This window comes from Anolis carolinensis, chromosome 4, assembly GCF_035594765.1.
Source record: "Anolis carolinensis isolate JA03-04 chromosome 4, rAnoCar3.1.pri, whole genome shotgun sequence".
In the NCBI taxonomy this organism is placed as follows: Eukaryota; Metazoa; Chordata; class Lepidosauria; order Squamata; family Dactyloidae; genus Anolis; species Anolis carolinensis.
Genome location: NC_085844.1, coordinates 182,894,274 through 182,909,926, shown reverse-complemented (window position 1 = coordinate 182,909,926; position 15,653 = coordinate 182,894,274). Strand labels below are relative to the sequence as shown.

The 15,653-nt window shown below is 39.6% G+C and overlaps 1 protein-coding gene and 1 long non-coding RNA gene across 2 annotated transcripts in view; one reads left to right on the top strand and one right to left on the bottom strand.

Moving 5' to 3' along the window:
- The window catches only part of pik3r3 (phosphoinositide-3-kinase regulatory subunit 3), a 321,047-nt gene that overhangs the window by 273,493 nt on the left and 31,901 nt on the right, over positions 1–15,653 (bottom strand). The window contains exons 3-4 of the mRNA XM_003220270.4: positions 14,752–14,847; positions 10,301–10,378 (exon numbers count right to left, since the gene is read on the bottom strand). Of these exons, the coding sequence (XP_003220318.2) occupies positions 10,301–10,378; positions 14,752–14,847 (174 nt within the window). The remainder of the gene's footprint in view (positions 1–10,300; positions 10,379–14,751; positions 14,848–15,653) is intronic.
- LOC134298381 (uncharacterized) lies at positions 8,196–15,409 on the top strand. Its single transcript, XR_010005428.1, has 2 exons — positions 8,196–8,332; positions 13,103–15,409. It is a non-coding gene; the product is annotated as an uncharacterized LOC134298381 (long non-coding RNA).

Here is a 15,653-nt window from a genome sequence, read left to right as displayed (position 1 = left end):
CCATAAGAACTATTAGCTGTTAAAAGGTGTGTATATTTTGGGGATACAAAAAATGTGTGTGTAGCACATGCACATCTTTGTATATGTGTGTGTGTGTTTCTCAACGGATTAGTCCTGCTGCAGGTTCTCCAAGCGAATGTTCCTACTCATGGATAACTTCTGCCATCTTGACCACACTCTGATGCTGCTCTAGACATGTTTTCTAGTTTTCACCTATGAAATGAAATGGAGAGTATGGCTATGATAGCAACCCCATGGGATACATTTATGGCTACGGCAGTTCCCTCTTTGTACCCAATTGGGGTGTGTGTATGTGTGCAGAAAAACTGGTTACAGAAAAACTGGCTAAGGGAGGTTTAATTCAACCCACTGAGTACAGTGGGAACTGGCTGAGCCCTGGCACAGTTAATCATGAATTTTTTAAAAAGAAATAATGCTCACCTGTACATGAGACACAACAGAAAGTTTAAACCTGAGGGCAATGATCCCCTAGAGTTTTAGACAGAAATAGGCCTTTCATAATATAAGCTGTATTCCTTATCTGAAATTTTGAAATATGAAATCCAACTTTGTTCACATGGGAGGTTGAAGTTGTCACCCTTTTGCTTTCTTTTGATTGTGTATAAAATTACCTTCAGGCTCTGTATGCAATCTGTATATGAAACTTATATGAATTTTATATTTAGACTGGGTTTTAGCTTTAAGATATCTCATTATGTATGTACAGTAGAGTATGTACTTATCCAACATAAACGGGCTGGCAGAACGTTGGATAAGCAAATATGTGGGATAATAGGGAGGGTTTAAGGAAAAGCCTATTAAACATCAAAATAGGTTATGATTTTACAAATTAAGCACCAAAACATCATGTTATACAACAAATTTGACAGAAAAAGTAGTTCATTGCACATTAATGCTATGTAGTAATTACTGTATTAATGTGTAATGAACTACTTTTTCTGTCAAATGTTGCTGTTAGCTTTTTTCCCCCCTGCACTTCTTGGGTAGCTTTCAAAATAACCTGGCAACATTTGTGTTGTTCCAGCCCAGTTAATGCAAGTTCCAAATATGTGCTGAGTTTCCCTTATCCAAGTTGTTCTGGATTTTTTTTGGGGGGGTGGGGCGGCGCGGGGGGCAGGATTTTGAAAAACCTGTAATTGAATATAATGCACATACATAACATGTATTCAAGGATCTGAACATATTTTTGTGATACCCCACTGACATGGAAGCCAACATTGTACCCGCATGTCCATACATTTTACTATCTACAGAGTAAATAATATCTTGGAATGAGAGTGGATGATACTGAGGAAACAGTACAAGTGCAAAAGGCTAGTTCAACTCATTCTTCTGCATTGTGGCCCCATTTCTGACAAAGAAAAAGACAACACATAATTTCCCATCATGTCTCTGCTTGTGCTTATTTAACAAAATCAGCTCAAGCACCACAGAAAACTGACTTGACCATAGTCCCTGGACCCCATTGCTGTTCTTACTTGAATTGCACTCAAAGAAGTTACTATCGTATTATATACGAGGCTGTGAGCTTACTTCTGCATCCAAATGGAACCTGAGAGCTTCTTATTAAATTGCTTATGTCTGGAAAATTGGTCTGCTTATCTCCAAGTGGGGAAGAGAGACAGTATTTATAGACAACACGTTGATGAAGTCTGTCCTTGTTGTGCCCCCAAGAGGCAGAGATGAACAGGGCTTTCATCCTCCAGCATCCAATCTAATTTTACACTTCATCTCTGCTTGCCAGCTTCTGGAAGCCGTTACTCACTCATTAAAACTTTCATTTCCTCCTGTAAGTTCCATCTGATATTCTGCTAGTTCCTCTACATCACTGCAAGGGCTCAAATACCTCTGGAACCATGTCATAGGATGCCGAGCCATTCACCCCTTGAATGCAAGGTCAGATGCCATCTGCTAGGGTAATGTCACACACAAGCTCCCAAACTATGCACTAGAGAGGGATATCCTGAAACTAGCATAAACACATGCTAGTTTTGATTCAGATCACAAAATATTATTTTGTTTGTTGAACAATGGGGATCATTAGGGGTGCTGTATTAGGCTCTGCTGGTGGAAAGGAATACTGGAAAGGCACATATGATAAAGAAGAGAAAACGTTCAGTAGAAAGAAAACAGAATACCCTTCATGTACTTCACATCCTACACTTACATCTTCTGAATGCTTTAAAGTCCTTAAACCAATCATAAGGTTAATAGCAGTCAAGAGTCCCCAAATTTCACAAAGGCTAATATAAATTACTGATAGATTATGGACTTCAACTCAGTGGAGGCTGGTGGCTCTGATGGAAATTTAGCAATGAATCACTTCTGGGCTTTGGTTTGAAAGGACCTGCCCAAGATGCCAAACTCTATCACCAAAATAGGTTTAGCACCTTGGAGAGCTCCTCTAAACCCAGACTAAAATCTAGAGCAGATCCATGGCCTTCTGGATATCAGAGCCACCAGCTTCCAAAGTTTTGTCCATGCTTGACAGGACCAGTAACAGTGGCAATTGAATGTTGGTACAAATAAACTTTTTCATGATCACTTGATGCTGTAAACTATTTTTTCATGTTTTCCTTCTTCCTAGTTCAATACATTTTACACCAGTTCTAGAAAGAAGAAAGCAAATGTGAGCTATACCCCATCTTTTTCCATGGTCCCTGGACATAGGTCGAAGTCTCATCCAACTGTCACATTACAATCATCCAGGAGGTGATTTTATACTTTATATTTTATACTTTTATATACCCAGGATTATACTTGGTTGCTTAAGGCATTGTGGGTGTCTGTGTGCAAAATTGCTGTCAGTCTACTAAAAGAAGAAGCACAGGAGGGGAGAGAAAATGTTAGGCAAACCACAGAAGCCATGTTGTTACTAATACAACTCCATCCTATAGAAACATTTGAAGATTTTTTTTCTCTATCAGAGAATGTGGCCCATAATTTTACACAACTATTTTCCTTCCTGAAACTGGAAGAAGTTACAAAAAGATCTTCCCTTTCTTTTCTTTTTGAAACCAGTGTCCTATTACCCTTTTGCACTGCATAGCTAAGTTAATGTGAGTTTTGGACAATGAAAGAATCCACCATTTCCTTCTCTTCTCTAGCACTAGTGATAGGCCCACACATGGCCTTTCTCGTTTAGCAATTTGTAAAGTATTTGGCTGGGTTGATCATAGTTGATCTTCTTGGATCACTGCAATCAATTAGAAATCCAGGTAGGGGATCAGCCTGTGACCCCTCTCCCCTGACTATTGTACATTGAAGGTGAGCGATTGTACAAAGAGGTATGGGATTCCTTTTTTCACAGCATTTTTTTTCGTGTCAGGAGTAACCTGAGTCACTTCTGGTCTGAGAGAATTGACCGTCTGCAAGGACGTTGCCCAGGGGATGCCCAGATGTTTTTGATGTTTTTACCATCCTTGTGGGAGGCTTCTCTCATGTCCCCGCATGGAACTGGAGCTGATAGAGGGAGCTCATCCGCGCTCTCCCCGGGTGGGATTCGAACCTGGCAGCCTTCAGGTCAGCAACCCAACCTTCAGGTTACAAGGCTTTAACCCATTACGCCATTGGAGGCTCCACAGCATTAAAATTTATACATTGTCACAAACAGGAATCATATATACATTGGTTAGACCATGCCTTTTGGTAAAACAGGATTCTGATTGGAGATCCAGAGACTTACAACTATCCATGCATTTTTATTTCAGAAATTCTTGCTAAGCAATGCAGGATTCAGTGGCTACTTCCTTCTATTGTTATCACCTTCCACCTCTCAACTGTGAATGCCAGGCTCACACCTAGCTATTGCTGAAGAGATGCAACACACATACTGTTTATCAGAGTGTGTGACATCTTTATTTTGTGCCTCGGATGTGAAATTGTTCTGCAATTACACGCATATCATTATCAGCCACAAGTGTAAACATCTTTTCTAGTTCCATTGTAAGATTGGACCTAGGGAATCAAACCAATGCCTTGCTAAAGACAGAGAAAACTTGAGTAATTATTATAATCCATATTCCAGAGAGACAATAAGGCAGTCTCATTCATGCAAGGGCTCAGAAATATATCCCAGGCACTTTGGCTCACACCAGGGCCCAACTATGTGCCTTGAACGTCTCCCAAAATGCTAGTTACAGAGGATCATTATCCAATTAAAATAACTAAAATTATCAAGGTTTCTCAAATGCCACAATTTTTCTAGTAGGGCTGAGGGCTCCAAATTATTATAGAATTTACAGTACACATAATTTTCATGCCGATTTATAGCTCAAAAACACTTTGCTGGTTCATGAATTCTAGATGAGTCATCTTGTGGGGACATGGCTGAGAAGGAAGAAAACTGACAATGAAGCTGAGAGAAAACAACTTATCTCATTTTCATCTTAAAACCATTGTCTCTCAGTGTTCAGCTACACCTTCTCCACTTTTCAAAACAGTGGTCATTTGGAATGATGCAACAAAGAACCAACACATATTTAATTCAAATAGCAGACATCTCAAATGGCACTTTGCTTACAGTAGTAAATATCCATGGATGAGCGAAACGTTCTGAAATTTGCTGCGCTAACAGTGGCAACTGTGTTCTAGCATTGTAGTAAGTATCAATAGCTGTTAAACTGAGGGAGAAAGGAACCCCTGAAATTTACCCAATTATAGTAATTATGCACAATTACTATAACAAAATAGTAACAAAATTTCGTTATTCTCATTATAGTAACAAATTTTTCACTAATGATACTTTAGAAATGAAGTGCCAGAGCCCATCCCATTTTGTAATGACTTTTGAAACATTTTTAATGGATTGCATATCCAAGAGAGAGAGCCGGGGGGGGGGGGGGGATGGAACAAAGGACTGGAATATCTACTGGTTCCAGGATTTCCTATGTAATCCTATGTACAGGGAATCTACTTTCTCCAATACCAGTTTGAAACTGTATTAAATAGTCAGTGTAGATAGGGCCTATCTCCAGTACCTGTTGTAAATTTTGCAGCAATACGTGTCAAACAATTCTATTTTGTAACTATTTGGAATAAAGAATTTGTGCACATAGTTCAAAGTGCTAAATGTGAAACTATACACAAGATGTTGCTGTCCTCTTACTGCAAAAGAAGTGTGTGTGTGTGTGAAAGAGAATAAGTATGTGTCAGTCATTCGGGGGCGCTGTTTTGCCCGTGCAAAGCCTACAGGTTGATCAGAAGTGAAATTTTGATGCCATAAAAAGGATGCCTATAATTTTGAATCCAATTTGACCATGGAAAATTCATGTTGCCTCTCAGAGTGAGTGCTCACACACAATTCACCTTCTCTGAATCCATTTCATTTTCTTACTTAACAAGGTCAAAATTCATTGGATTCATCCATGTCTACTTTAATTATTTCAGTTGCCTTGCATATCAAAGTGGAAATCAGCTACACAAATTGTGCAAAACTGAAATGAACCAGATTCAGCTTCATTAAAAAGCAAACCGGGGCTCAATTTCATCATGAGATCTTTGCAATTTAACAGATTCTTGTGGCTACATTATTTTGAAAGCATTTATGAAAATAACTTTCACTATCTGAAGACCACAAACTGTCCATGATACTACCACTAGAGCTCACATAATCTTGCCAAGCAGGTTGCATGCACGGCATTTTTGAACAAAACATTTCTATAAGCATCTAGTGGCAGGAATTATCCCACAAACTATCCCAGCTGCTTCTAAACATTGTGTTGGGAGTATATCCTAAGTGATTTGAACACATTTCTTCATTTTCCCTTGAGGGTAGTATTGACAAGTGTCAACCAATCATATAGATGCCCAAATGATTTTCATATGAATAGAATCATAGAATAATAGAGTTGGAAGAGACCACATGGGCCATCTAGTCCAACCCCTTGCCATGTAGGAAAAGCACAATCAAAGCATCCCTGACAGATGGTCATCCAGCCTCTATTTAAACTTTTCCAAAGAAGCATCTTCCACCACACTCTGAGGCAGACAGTTTCACTGTTGAACAGCTTACATGGTCAAGAAGTTCTTCCTAATGTTCAGGTGGAATTTCCTTTCCTGTCATCTGAACCCATTGCTCCTAGTTCTAGTTTTAAAGGCAGCAGAAAACAAGTCTACACCCTCTTTCTTATGAACAAGGAAGATGAATATAAACCAGGTCTAGCCAACTCCATACATCTACATTTCACAAATGAAAACCAAAATATGGTGTGGCCAAGCAACATCAGAATATGCTCAAAATGACAAAAGTTATTAATGAGGAATAACACACAAGGTATGAAAGGTTGCCACAGTTTGCTTTTGTCTGGGCCTACTGGGAAGGACAATACTCTATGCTCATTTCCCATTTCCCTATTGAGGAGTCACGTGTGAAGTACTTTTGGACTTGGCAATCCGTTTTTAGCAACCAAAGCAAGGTGAGGACAAAGGACAGAAAGTGGACTGAGGAGAGAAAAATGGGAAAATTTAAAAACAGCTGAAAAAGTAGGACAAATCGGGATTGTCCTTGCAAAACTGCAACATTTGGAGGGTATACAACTTCAGCCCCAAAATAGCTATTGTGCTTTATACCAGCTACAGTTTCTGAGCCTTTTTAAAATGTTAGTTCCACACAGAGCATGTCATTCAAATGAGATGTGACTGAGGCATGTGCCCCATAAGCTACCCCAGACACATTGTATTCACATGCAATAATAAACTAGAATTTCTGAATTATGCTGGCTTATTATAAATGAGGTGTATACTCTTTTTCATCATCCATTTAGAAAGGAGGAGCAAAGCAGTAAGGAATAGCCTACATGCTGTGCATTTAGTTTGTTCGAGATCAGTATTTTTATTATCACTCTTTTTCATTATTACTCTTTGTGGAGTTTTGGATTGTGCCTGTACCTCCAAAATTGTTGGGACAAAAAGCCGGATGAAAAAAGATCAAAAATAGTTTAACTGTTGTTAAACAGTTGTTAAACAGTTGTTAACTGTTGTTACTGTGTGTCTTCAAACTGTTTATGGAGACCCTAAAGCGAAATTATCACAGGGTTTTCTAGGCAAGACTTGTTCAGAGGAGATTATTCTTTGGTTTCATGACTTGCCCAAGATTACCCAATGGGTTATCCATGGAGAAGTGGAGATTTGTATCTTGGTCTACAGAGTTCTAGTTCAATACTCAAACCACTATATTGCGCAGGCTAGACTTGTTTAAGGGGGGCCCTTGGTGGCACAGTGTGTTAAAGCACTGAGCTGCTGAACTTGCGGACCAAAAGGTCCCAGGTTCAAATCCCAGGAGCGGAATGAGCGCCCACTGTTAGCCCCAGCTCCTGCCAACCTAGCAATTCGAAAACATGCAAATGTGAGTAGATCAATAGATACCGCTCCAGTGGGAGGGTAACGGTGCTCCATGCAGTCATGCCAGCCACATGACCTGGAGATGTCTATGGACACTGCTGGCTCTTCGGCTTAGAAATGTAGATGAGCACCAACCCCCAGAGTCGGTCATGATTGGACTTAACATCAGGGGAAACCTTTAGACTTGTTTAAGAAAAACAATGAGTCAGAATGCCAGTCCTTCAAATGAATGTTCAAATTTAAGTGGATGTCTTTATGTAACAATTGTTTCATTGTTATGCCAATGTTGAGCAGTGGTCCCTAAGAAGTACAGAGTGCCCCCTTAGTTTGGGGAGTGGGAGGTACATTTGAGTGCCTTCTAAAATCTTAGTGGCAGGCCTATAACCAAAGCCACATATCAGGGTGTATCTACATTGTAGAATTAATGCAGTTTGTCATCACTTTAACTGCTATGGCTCAATGCTATGGAATCATGGGGATTGTAGTTTGGTGAGGCACCAAAGACTTTTGTAAAACCACAACTCTGATTTCATAGCATTGAGCCAAGGCAGTTAAAGTGGTGTCAAACTGCATTAATTCTACAGTGTAAATACACCTTGAGACAGAGGCTTCCAAGAGTACCAGTCTAGTGTGGAAAGTCCTGTGTGGTTTGGTTTGGTTTGCAGATGAGATAAGACACTTTGTCTCCTCTTGAATGTGAGAACGTTTTCGCTGCTGCTGCGTGCCTCACTGCAGACAATGAGGTATCTTGGGACTCGGTTTCTTCGTTCTGCTGAGAATGGATGAGCTCATGTTTCTTTATATAGATATCCCGTCAGATTCCTCTCCATAGCAACCCGTCCTGGCGTGACAGCCTCTGGGTTGGTGCTGTCAGAGAGTCTGGCTGCTTGAGAGTCTGACATTGCATCCTCCCCATCGCTGCAAAACAGCATTTGCTCAAAGGCAATAGAGCACAGATGAACCAGCCCAGGTAAGAGGGGGGTGCAGTGGCCGGAGCAGGCTGCTCTGAAGCATCCCATTGTTACTGACACCCTCAAACAGGGACAGACCTGGCTGCCACGCTGCCTGGTGCCACAGTGCCATCTGGTGGTCCACAATATGCAGGGCAGCTTCTGTGAGTACATTACATCACCACCTTTCCACCCTCACCCCACTCCATAGACTCAATATTTTCGAATGTTAAAACTCTCAGAATCCCTGGGAATATCAGGAGCTGTCATCTTTGAAAAAAGAACCTGTCCAAGTTCTCTCTTTTGTTGAAAAATTTAGCAGAAAATGCAAAGCGCAGGAGGGTGATAGTTTGAAGGATTTTGTTTTGCAAGCTTTATTTAAAAAGACTATAAGGAATAAATACTTGATGGAAGAAGATCATGATGTTGCAAAGAGCAAAAAGTGCTGCAGGATATGTGAACTCTGCTTTTTATCCATTATGGGGCATGAAAGACACAGTTTTTTATTATTTATGTGCTGTCTTTCTCCAAGAATGAGATCCAAAGAGATTCCCAAAAATTTGGAAGCTGCTGAAATCATAATAAAACATTAAAATGAAGTACAGTACAACTCCTGTATCTGCAGCACTAGTTAAATGCAGTTTTGTTTATCTACAGCCAACAAAATATGTCCTGCTTAGGCATTTACTAGGTCCTCCAGCATAGCTATGATATTATTTGGCCAGAAGTCCCATATTTCAATTGAGTTTCATATGATCTATGGTTTCATGCATCCATTTTCTTCAGTTTCTCAAGTCGCTCCTGACATGAAAAAAATGCATCCATGACCATATCCCCTGCGGATAGAGGGATAGTATTGCACTGAGTATCCTTTACACGGTATTGAAATTCAAAATATATCAAAATCCGAGATTTTCCACATGGGTCACTGAGATAATGCTATATGTGTTGACAGGGGTTATTGTTATAATTTTATGTGACTTGTTTTATACTTTTGTACTGTTTTTACCCAATGTATGTCATATGTGCACCCTGGAGTGTCATGTAAGCCTCCCGGAGTCCCTTCGGGGAGATGGTGGCAGGATATAAATAATTGTGTTTATTATTATTATTATTATTATTATTATTATTATTATTATTATTATTATTTTATGACACTTTTGCTTTCTGATGGTTTGGTGCACACATACTTTGCTTAATGCACAAGATTATTTAAAATATTGTGTACAAAATTATTGTCAAGTTACATGTATATAGTGTATATGACAAATAAATTTAGTTTTCAGACTTGAGTCCGACTTCCAAGATACTTCACTTTGTATATATATGTACATATTAATAATGTTTGGTATTCCAAAATCCCAAAAGATCCAAAATCCAAAATATTTCTGGTCCCAAGCATTTTGGATTAGGAATATTCAACCTGTATTGCTGTTATGTCCAATGAGTTACCTTCTTTTTAGGTGGCCATGTGGTATAACAAAGCCACATTCTTAAAACAATGCAACCAACTTCAAAATGCTGCTTTCCAACTCACATGAACTCTGCAAAAGCCCTAGCAAACTCTTGTTTGGCTAGCAAAGCCCATCGGTCCAGACAGTTCACTGTGTTTCAAAGCAAGACTAGGCAATGTGTAGAGATCTTCAGAGGTTGTTGTTAGCTCCCACCAGCCCAAGCCAACATAGGCAATGACAAGGAATGCTGAGAGTTGTACTCCATCAACACCTGGTGGGATGAAGTTTGTTGGTTCTTCTTTAAAGTAAACATAACTTTGACCCATCTTCACAATCCAGGTGCCCCACTCATTGAAAATCTTTTCCAGCTCCAGTCCTTGGAGGTTAGAAATCTAGGTTAAAATGATTTACTATCCGGCACTCACACAATTACGAGATTATTCTAGTCATTCAACAAGCCATTGCAAATATGACTTTCCTGGTTGTTTCCAACAGCACAAAGACATTATATAACATACTGTAGTCCTGTCTTACCTGTCAGAAGAGACTGTTTTAGTTGAGGATCCCAGAAAGATCCTGAAGGGGCTTGGTAAAGAGCTTCACTATCTAAGCCTGCAAATGCAACATGAATAAGGAGTCAAATGTTTTTGAATGAACAATAAATATTATATAAGTAATACAAGAGGTCTTCTGCTTTTGTAGGGCTTAGGGAAACATGGTCATCACAAAAAAGCCCTAAATAAAGAAGTGCTTTTGTTTAACCTCAGAGAACATCGCTTCAGGAATCTCTAGGTCAGTGGTTCTCAACCTGTGGGTCCTCAGATGTTTTTGGCCTACAACTCCCAGAAATCCCAGCCAGTTTACCAGCTGTTGGGATTTCTGGGAGTTGAAGGCCAAAAACTTCTGGGGACCCCAGGTTGAGAACCACTGCTCTAGGTCCTCTGGTATGACTCTGTGGTTATCTTTCACCAACATTTTTGATAATGTGCATTAAGGCACAAATTAGGAAATGCATTTATAAAGGGAGCATGACATTTTTCACATAAACTCTCTTTCTCACACAAACAACAGGATAAAAATAAAACCCTCTATATGGGATTCGGGGACATGTAACAAAACAGAGAAAAAGACTTTTATATCTGCATAGTAATAATAGTTCACTCACTGTCAAAGTGCTGATTATTCTGCAGCCAAAGTATCCTTAATGTATGAGAGGGTGTAACCTGACGACTTCTTAGGTTTGTGGATGTTTGAAAAACAGTCATTCCCCACCCCATACTTTCTCTTCCCCTTCCTCCACAGTGGGTCCTCCAGAATTATTGGCTCCAGAACAGAGATTTCAACTGACCAAAGATTGTCATGCTCCATATTACTAAATGATGTGGACATGAACACAGATGCGCCGAAGAGTGCATATTATTGCTGCTCCTATTTAACAATATTGGCCATTATCATCTGCTTTTTAAATTTCTGTGGGGGATCCCAGATTTGAACCCCTGTAGATACAGTGAGCCCACTCTCTGTGTGTGAATGGTCTGTACACACACAATGGGACCACCCTATCAGTTGGGTTTAGGGGGGAACCCTCCAGCAGAAATGAAAAAAATGCAGATTATACTACACACACACACACACACACACACACACACACACACACACACAAAGGGGAAAAGACTCCCCATAAGTCCAATGATTGATTACTGAATGTATTCAGCAGGCATCGAATGATTGTTGAGCTTTGCTGTAGGAAGGAAAGTGAGGATGGAGTGGAATATCCTAAGAAATGGTGCAGGTGCCTAGAACTCCCCAAAGGAGTAACACTATGCCAGAACATTTTGTTCCACAACTCAATTGTCATTGCTAATTATTTTCCTTTATGGAGGAGATTATCTGAAGAACTACAACTATAGTTACAAAAATAACACTATTACACAAATTTTGAAAGATGTTCTGTTCCTGGTCTGAAAGTGTTATTTCCCATTTAATTGTGTGGTACTTGCTTGGAAAGTAGTTGTTATACACCAGAAACTTTGTTTTTGTGGTTGCCACAAACTATGTTGAATTGATTGTGACTATGAGATATTCGGAGCCCCCGTGGCGAAGTGTGTTAAAGTGCTGAGCTGCTGAACTTGCGGACCGAAAGGTCCCAGGTTTAAATCCCGGGAGCAGAATGAGCACCTGCTGTTAACCCCAGCTCCTGCCAACCTAGCAGTTCGAAAACATGCTAATGTGAGTAGATCAATAGGTACCGTTCTGGCGGGAAGGTAACTGCGCTCCATGCAGTCATGTGGCCAGCAGGTCACATGACCTGGAGATGTCTATGGACAACGCCAGCTCTTCGGCTTAGAAATGGAGATGAGCACCAAACCCCAGAGTTGGTCACGACTGGACTTAATGTCAGGGGAAACCTTTACCTTTACCTTTTATGAGATATTCATTGAAAAACTATAGCAAAATGTGCAGCAGGATATTCCGCAAAAACATATTTTTTTTGCGATTTAATATTTTTCTTCTATGTTTTTATGACAAAACCAATGTATAACCCAGGAATAAAAATTGTGTTACATAGTGTAATTGGCAGTCCAGTGTTTGGAAGAGCAGAAACATTAAAAAGGCTAATACTGTAATTGAAAATGGAAAAGTAAAATATGAGCTATAGAAGGAATGTATGCCCAGAGAAAACAATTGTAAAATGTTATTGGAATCCATGATGAATATAATTATATGTATATAACCCATTATGTGCCTAGGGTGGTTCATTTTTCTTAATCTCGTATTTCTACAATAAAGAATTTGATTAAAAAGATAATGTGAATGGTACCCACCACAGGGTGGAGACAAAGGCTTGATACATGGAAAAAGATCAGAGGGAGACTCTAATGAAGAGAAAGAGAAAGCGGCAGTGTGATTCTCCTCAAAAGCCCTAATGCTTGCACAAGTAAAAATGTTTTGTAGTTGCCACAACTCTTCATTCAAATAAAATGTGGCTGCCTGTTAACTTACTACATCAATATTTATGGATAGTGATGTTTTCAAACTGGGGCATCAAAATGTTACACTTGTAAATGTGAAACAGCACTTTTAATGGTTTATGATAATCTTAAAAATCCAAAATGTCATTAAATCATCAAACAATCTGAAAGGCGGTGAGTGACTACTGCTAGAGATTTCCTGAAGAGTGGGCTGCTTCATGTATGTGTGGCCATGATAAAAAGAAATGTCAATGACAACTCACTGTTAACTTCAGCAACCTTCACAAAAACAGCACACTGTTTAGTCCTTTGGCTCATACTTTTCTAGGCATTGGGGCTCACTCAAGACATTTTGTTGTTTCAGGAGCAGTGAATATGAGATCGCGTCCACCAACAGCAAGCTATTCCGCATACAACTCTCCTGCACTTCTTTGTTTTGAGGAAGAACCCATTCAGTGAGGCATTTGGAGCTCAGAGCAGCTTTCTTGAGATGAGAGCGATGCCACCTGCCTTTTTTTTTTTTTTTGCAATCAGCATGGCTCTCCAGAAAGCTTGTCCACCAGACCTCTCACTCTGAGAAGTCCCCTCCCTTGGAGAAGATGGATGATTTCCCTGGAGAGCCTACTCATTGGATGTGTCACTTTAAGGCAGGGATAGATAGGCAGGCTGTGACCCACAATTCCATCGGCCAAATTTTCTCTAGTGGTTGTGGACAGCATTTCTGACATGACCAGGGATCGTCCCAAAATGGCAAAATGTTGATTTGTTTGCAAGAGAGATGCAATGGAAAGTGCAGCTCTCTGAAGTTTTCTTGCTTCACTAGTATAACTCTTTAGCCTCCCAAAGTTGCTCATCCTTGCTCTACAGAGGGAGGGAGTGGGCAGTGGCTATTTCAGAGATCACGGCATTTGCTGCTGTGGGAATATAGCACTGTAAAGAGAGTGATCCCCATCGCAGGGCTATAAGGCCTTCTTAAAATCATAGCAGGCCTCTGGAGAGAGCACAACCCACCAACTTCCACTCCACAATTTTACATGAGGTCTTCACTATGACTTTATCTCTGTTTCATGGAAGAGTTGACCCTTTAATTCTAAGAACAGAGAAAGAGCATTGATAAAGTAGACTAAAAATATCTATGTAGTACACTTGTCCCTCCATGTTCATGTGTTCTTCATCCATAAAGAAAGGAAACCTTATTTTGTTTTCATTATGGTGATACCCTGCTGTTACCTTTAATAATTTCATGGTTTCTCAAGCTTGCTCCAACACTTGAGCTATTCATCATTTAATATAAGGAATGCCATTTTACTATGTCCTTGTACATAATGATCCTTGAGCAAAGCCCAAAGGATGATTTGTGCTCACTTTATAACTAGCTGCTGATGGGAAGACCAATGCAGAATAGGAGCACACTAGCACCCTTATGGTAGCATTCCCCAACAACTAGTATACAGACTCTTATTGCCTTTGATCCTGCAGGCAATACATAACACCATTCTTGGCAGTTGCTGATATCTTTAACTTCCCTATATTTCTTTCAATTCTTCCATTAAAGGTGTCTAAGTTCATGGTGATCAATACATGTTGTAGAAATGATTATGACTTAGAGAGAAAAAGTACTGCCTTTTGTCAGTCTGCTTTATGGCTCTCATGTTAAAGGCCTCTTCCACACAGCTGAATAAAATCACACATTTTCTGCTTTGAACTGGAATATATGGCAGTGTGGACTCTGAGTTCAAAGCAGATATTGTAGGATTTTCTGTCTTGAAATTCCGAGTTATATGGCTGTGTGGAAGGGTCCAAAGAAACAGGGAGGGGAGTCCTACAAACTGGTGCTTTTATTTCATCCACATCTCACTTTAGTGAAGGTGTCCCTTTCTGTTACGTATCAGATATGCACTCTGTGTTCTGGACAGATATTCAGTCAGAATATATACTTGTCTGATGCTTAGAATGCCAAAGGATGGGACAGGAAAGTGGGAGGCATGATATCAGCAGAAAGTTGCTTATTACCTTCTTTCTCTAAAGCGTCCACAAGCCTCATTACAACCAGTGGTGCTTGTTCTGGGATATTTATCTGATCAACAAGCTCCTTCTGCCCAGGAGACCCTGTCAAGAACAAAGAGACAAAGATATAAGTTTAAGTCCCATTTTCCTCATTCCAGTTGTTTCACAACTCTGACCCAGAAGCAGTACAGTCCCTCACTTGCCAGAGATACTTGGTGCTAGTCAGCCCGGCATCGGTATCTCTGGAAAAAAATTAAATTAATTTTGTTATATATTAAGAGTCCTAAACCAAATGTGAAATGTTTGAAAATTATGAGTTACATGTAGAAACAAATTGTAGAGACATGCCAGTCAAAGAGGATGAGAGAAAGAGATCAACCACATAGTTGAATTATAAGTATAGTGTGAACAAGGAATGAAAAGAGGTATAATAACATAAGAGTCAAGCATCTGCTCCTCAATGCCAACACACTTTTTATGTCTAGAGGAGACTTTTCAGGGGGAAAAACTGGTTCTGCAAATGTTCAACATAATTCAGTTGAAGCAAGGAAAAGCTACCGTTGCCTAGCACCAGTGACTGTTATCTTGCACAGATATCATCACCTCTTTTGAGGCATAATTTTCATTATTAATGTACAGCTCAATAAACATGTGATTCCAATCAGTCCCAGAACAGTTCTACATTTTTCTTTTTTTAAGTGTACTATAGCTTACTTTTGCAAAATGAAATTGGGAGAAAGCAGAATTTGAGTCAAATTGCTGTGCTTTTAAAAGTTAGTTATAAAATCTTGCATTCAGCGAATTTTAGATTAGTCTAGAACTATGCAGTTTTACTGTCATGCTTAGATTAATAAACATATATGGTATTCTCATATAAGGTATTCTAATCATGTTGGCTATAAGCTGAA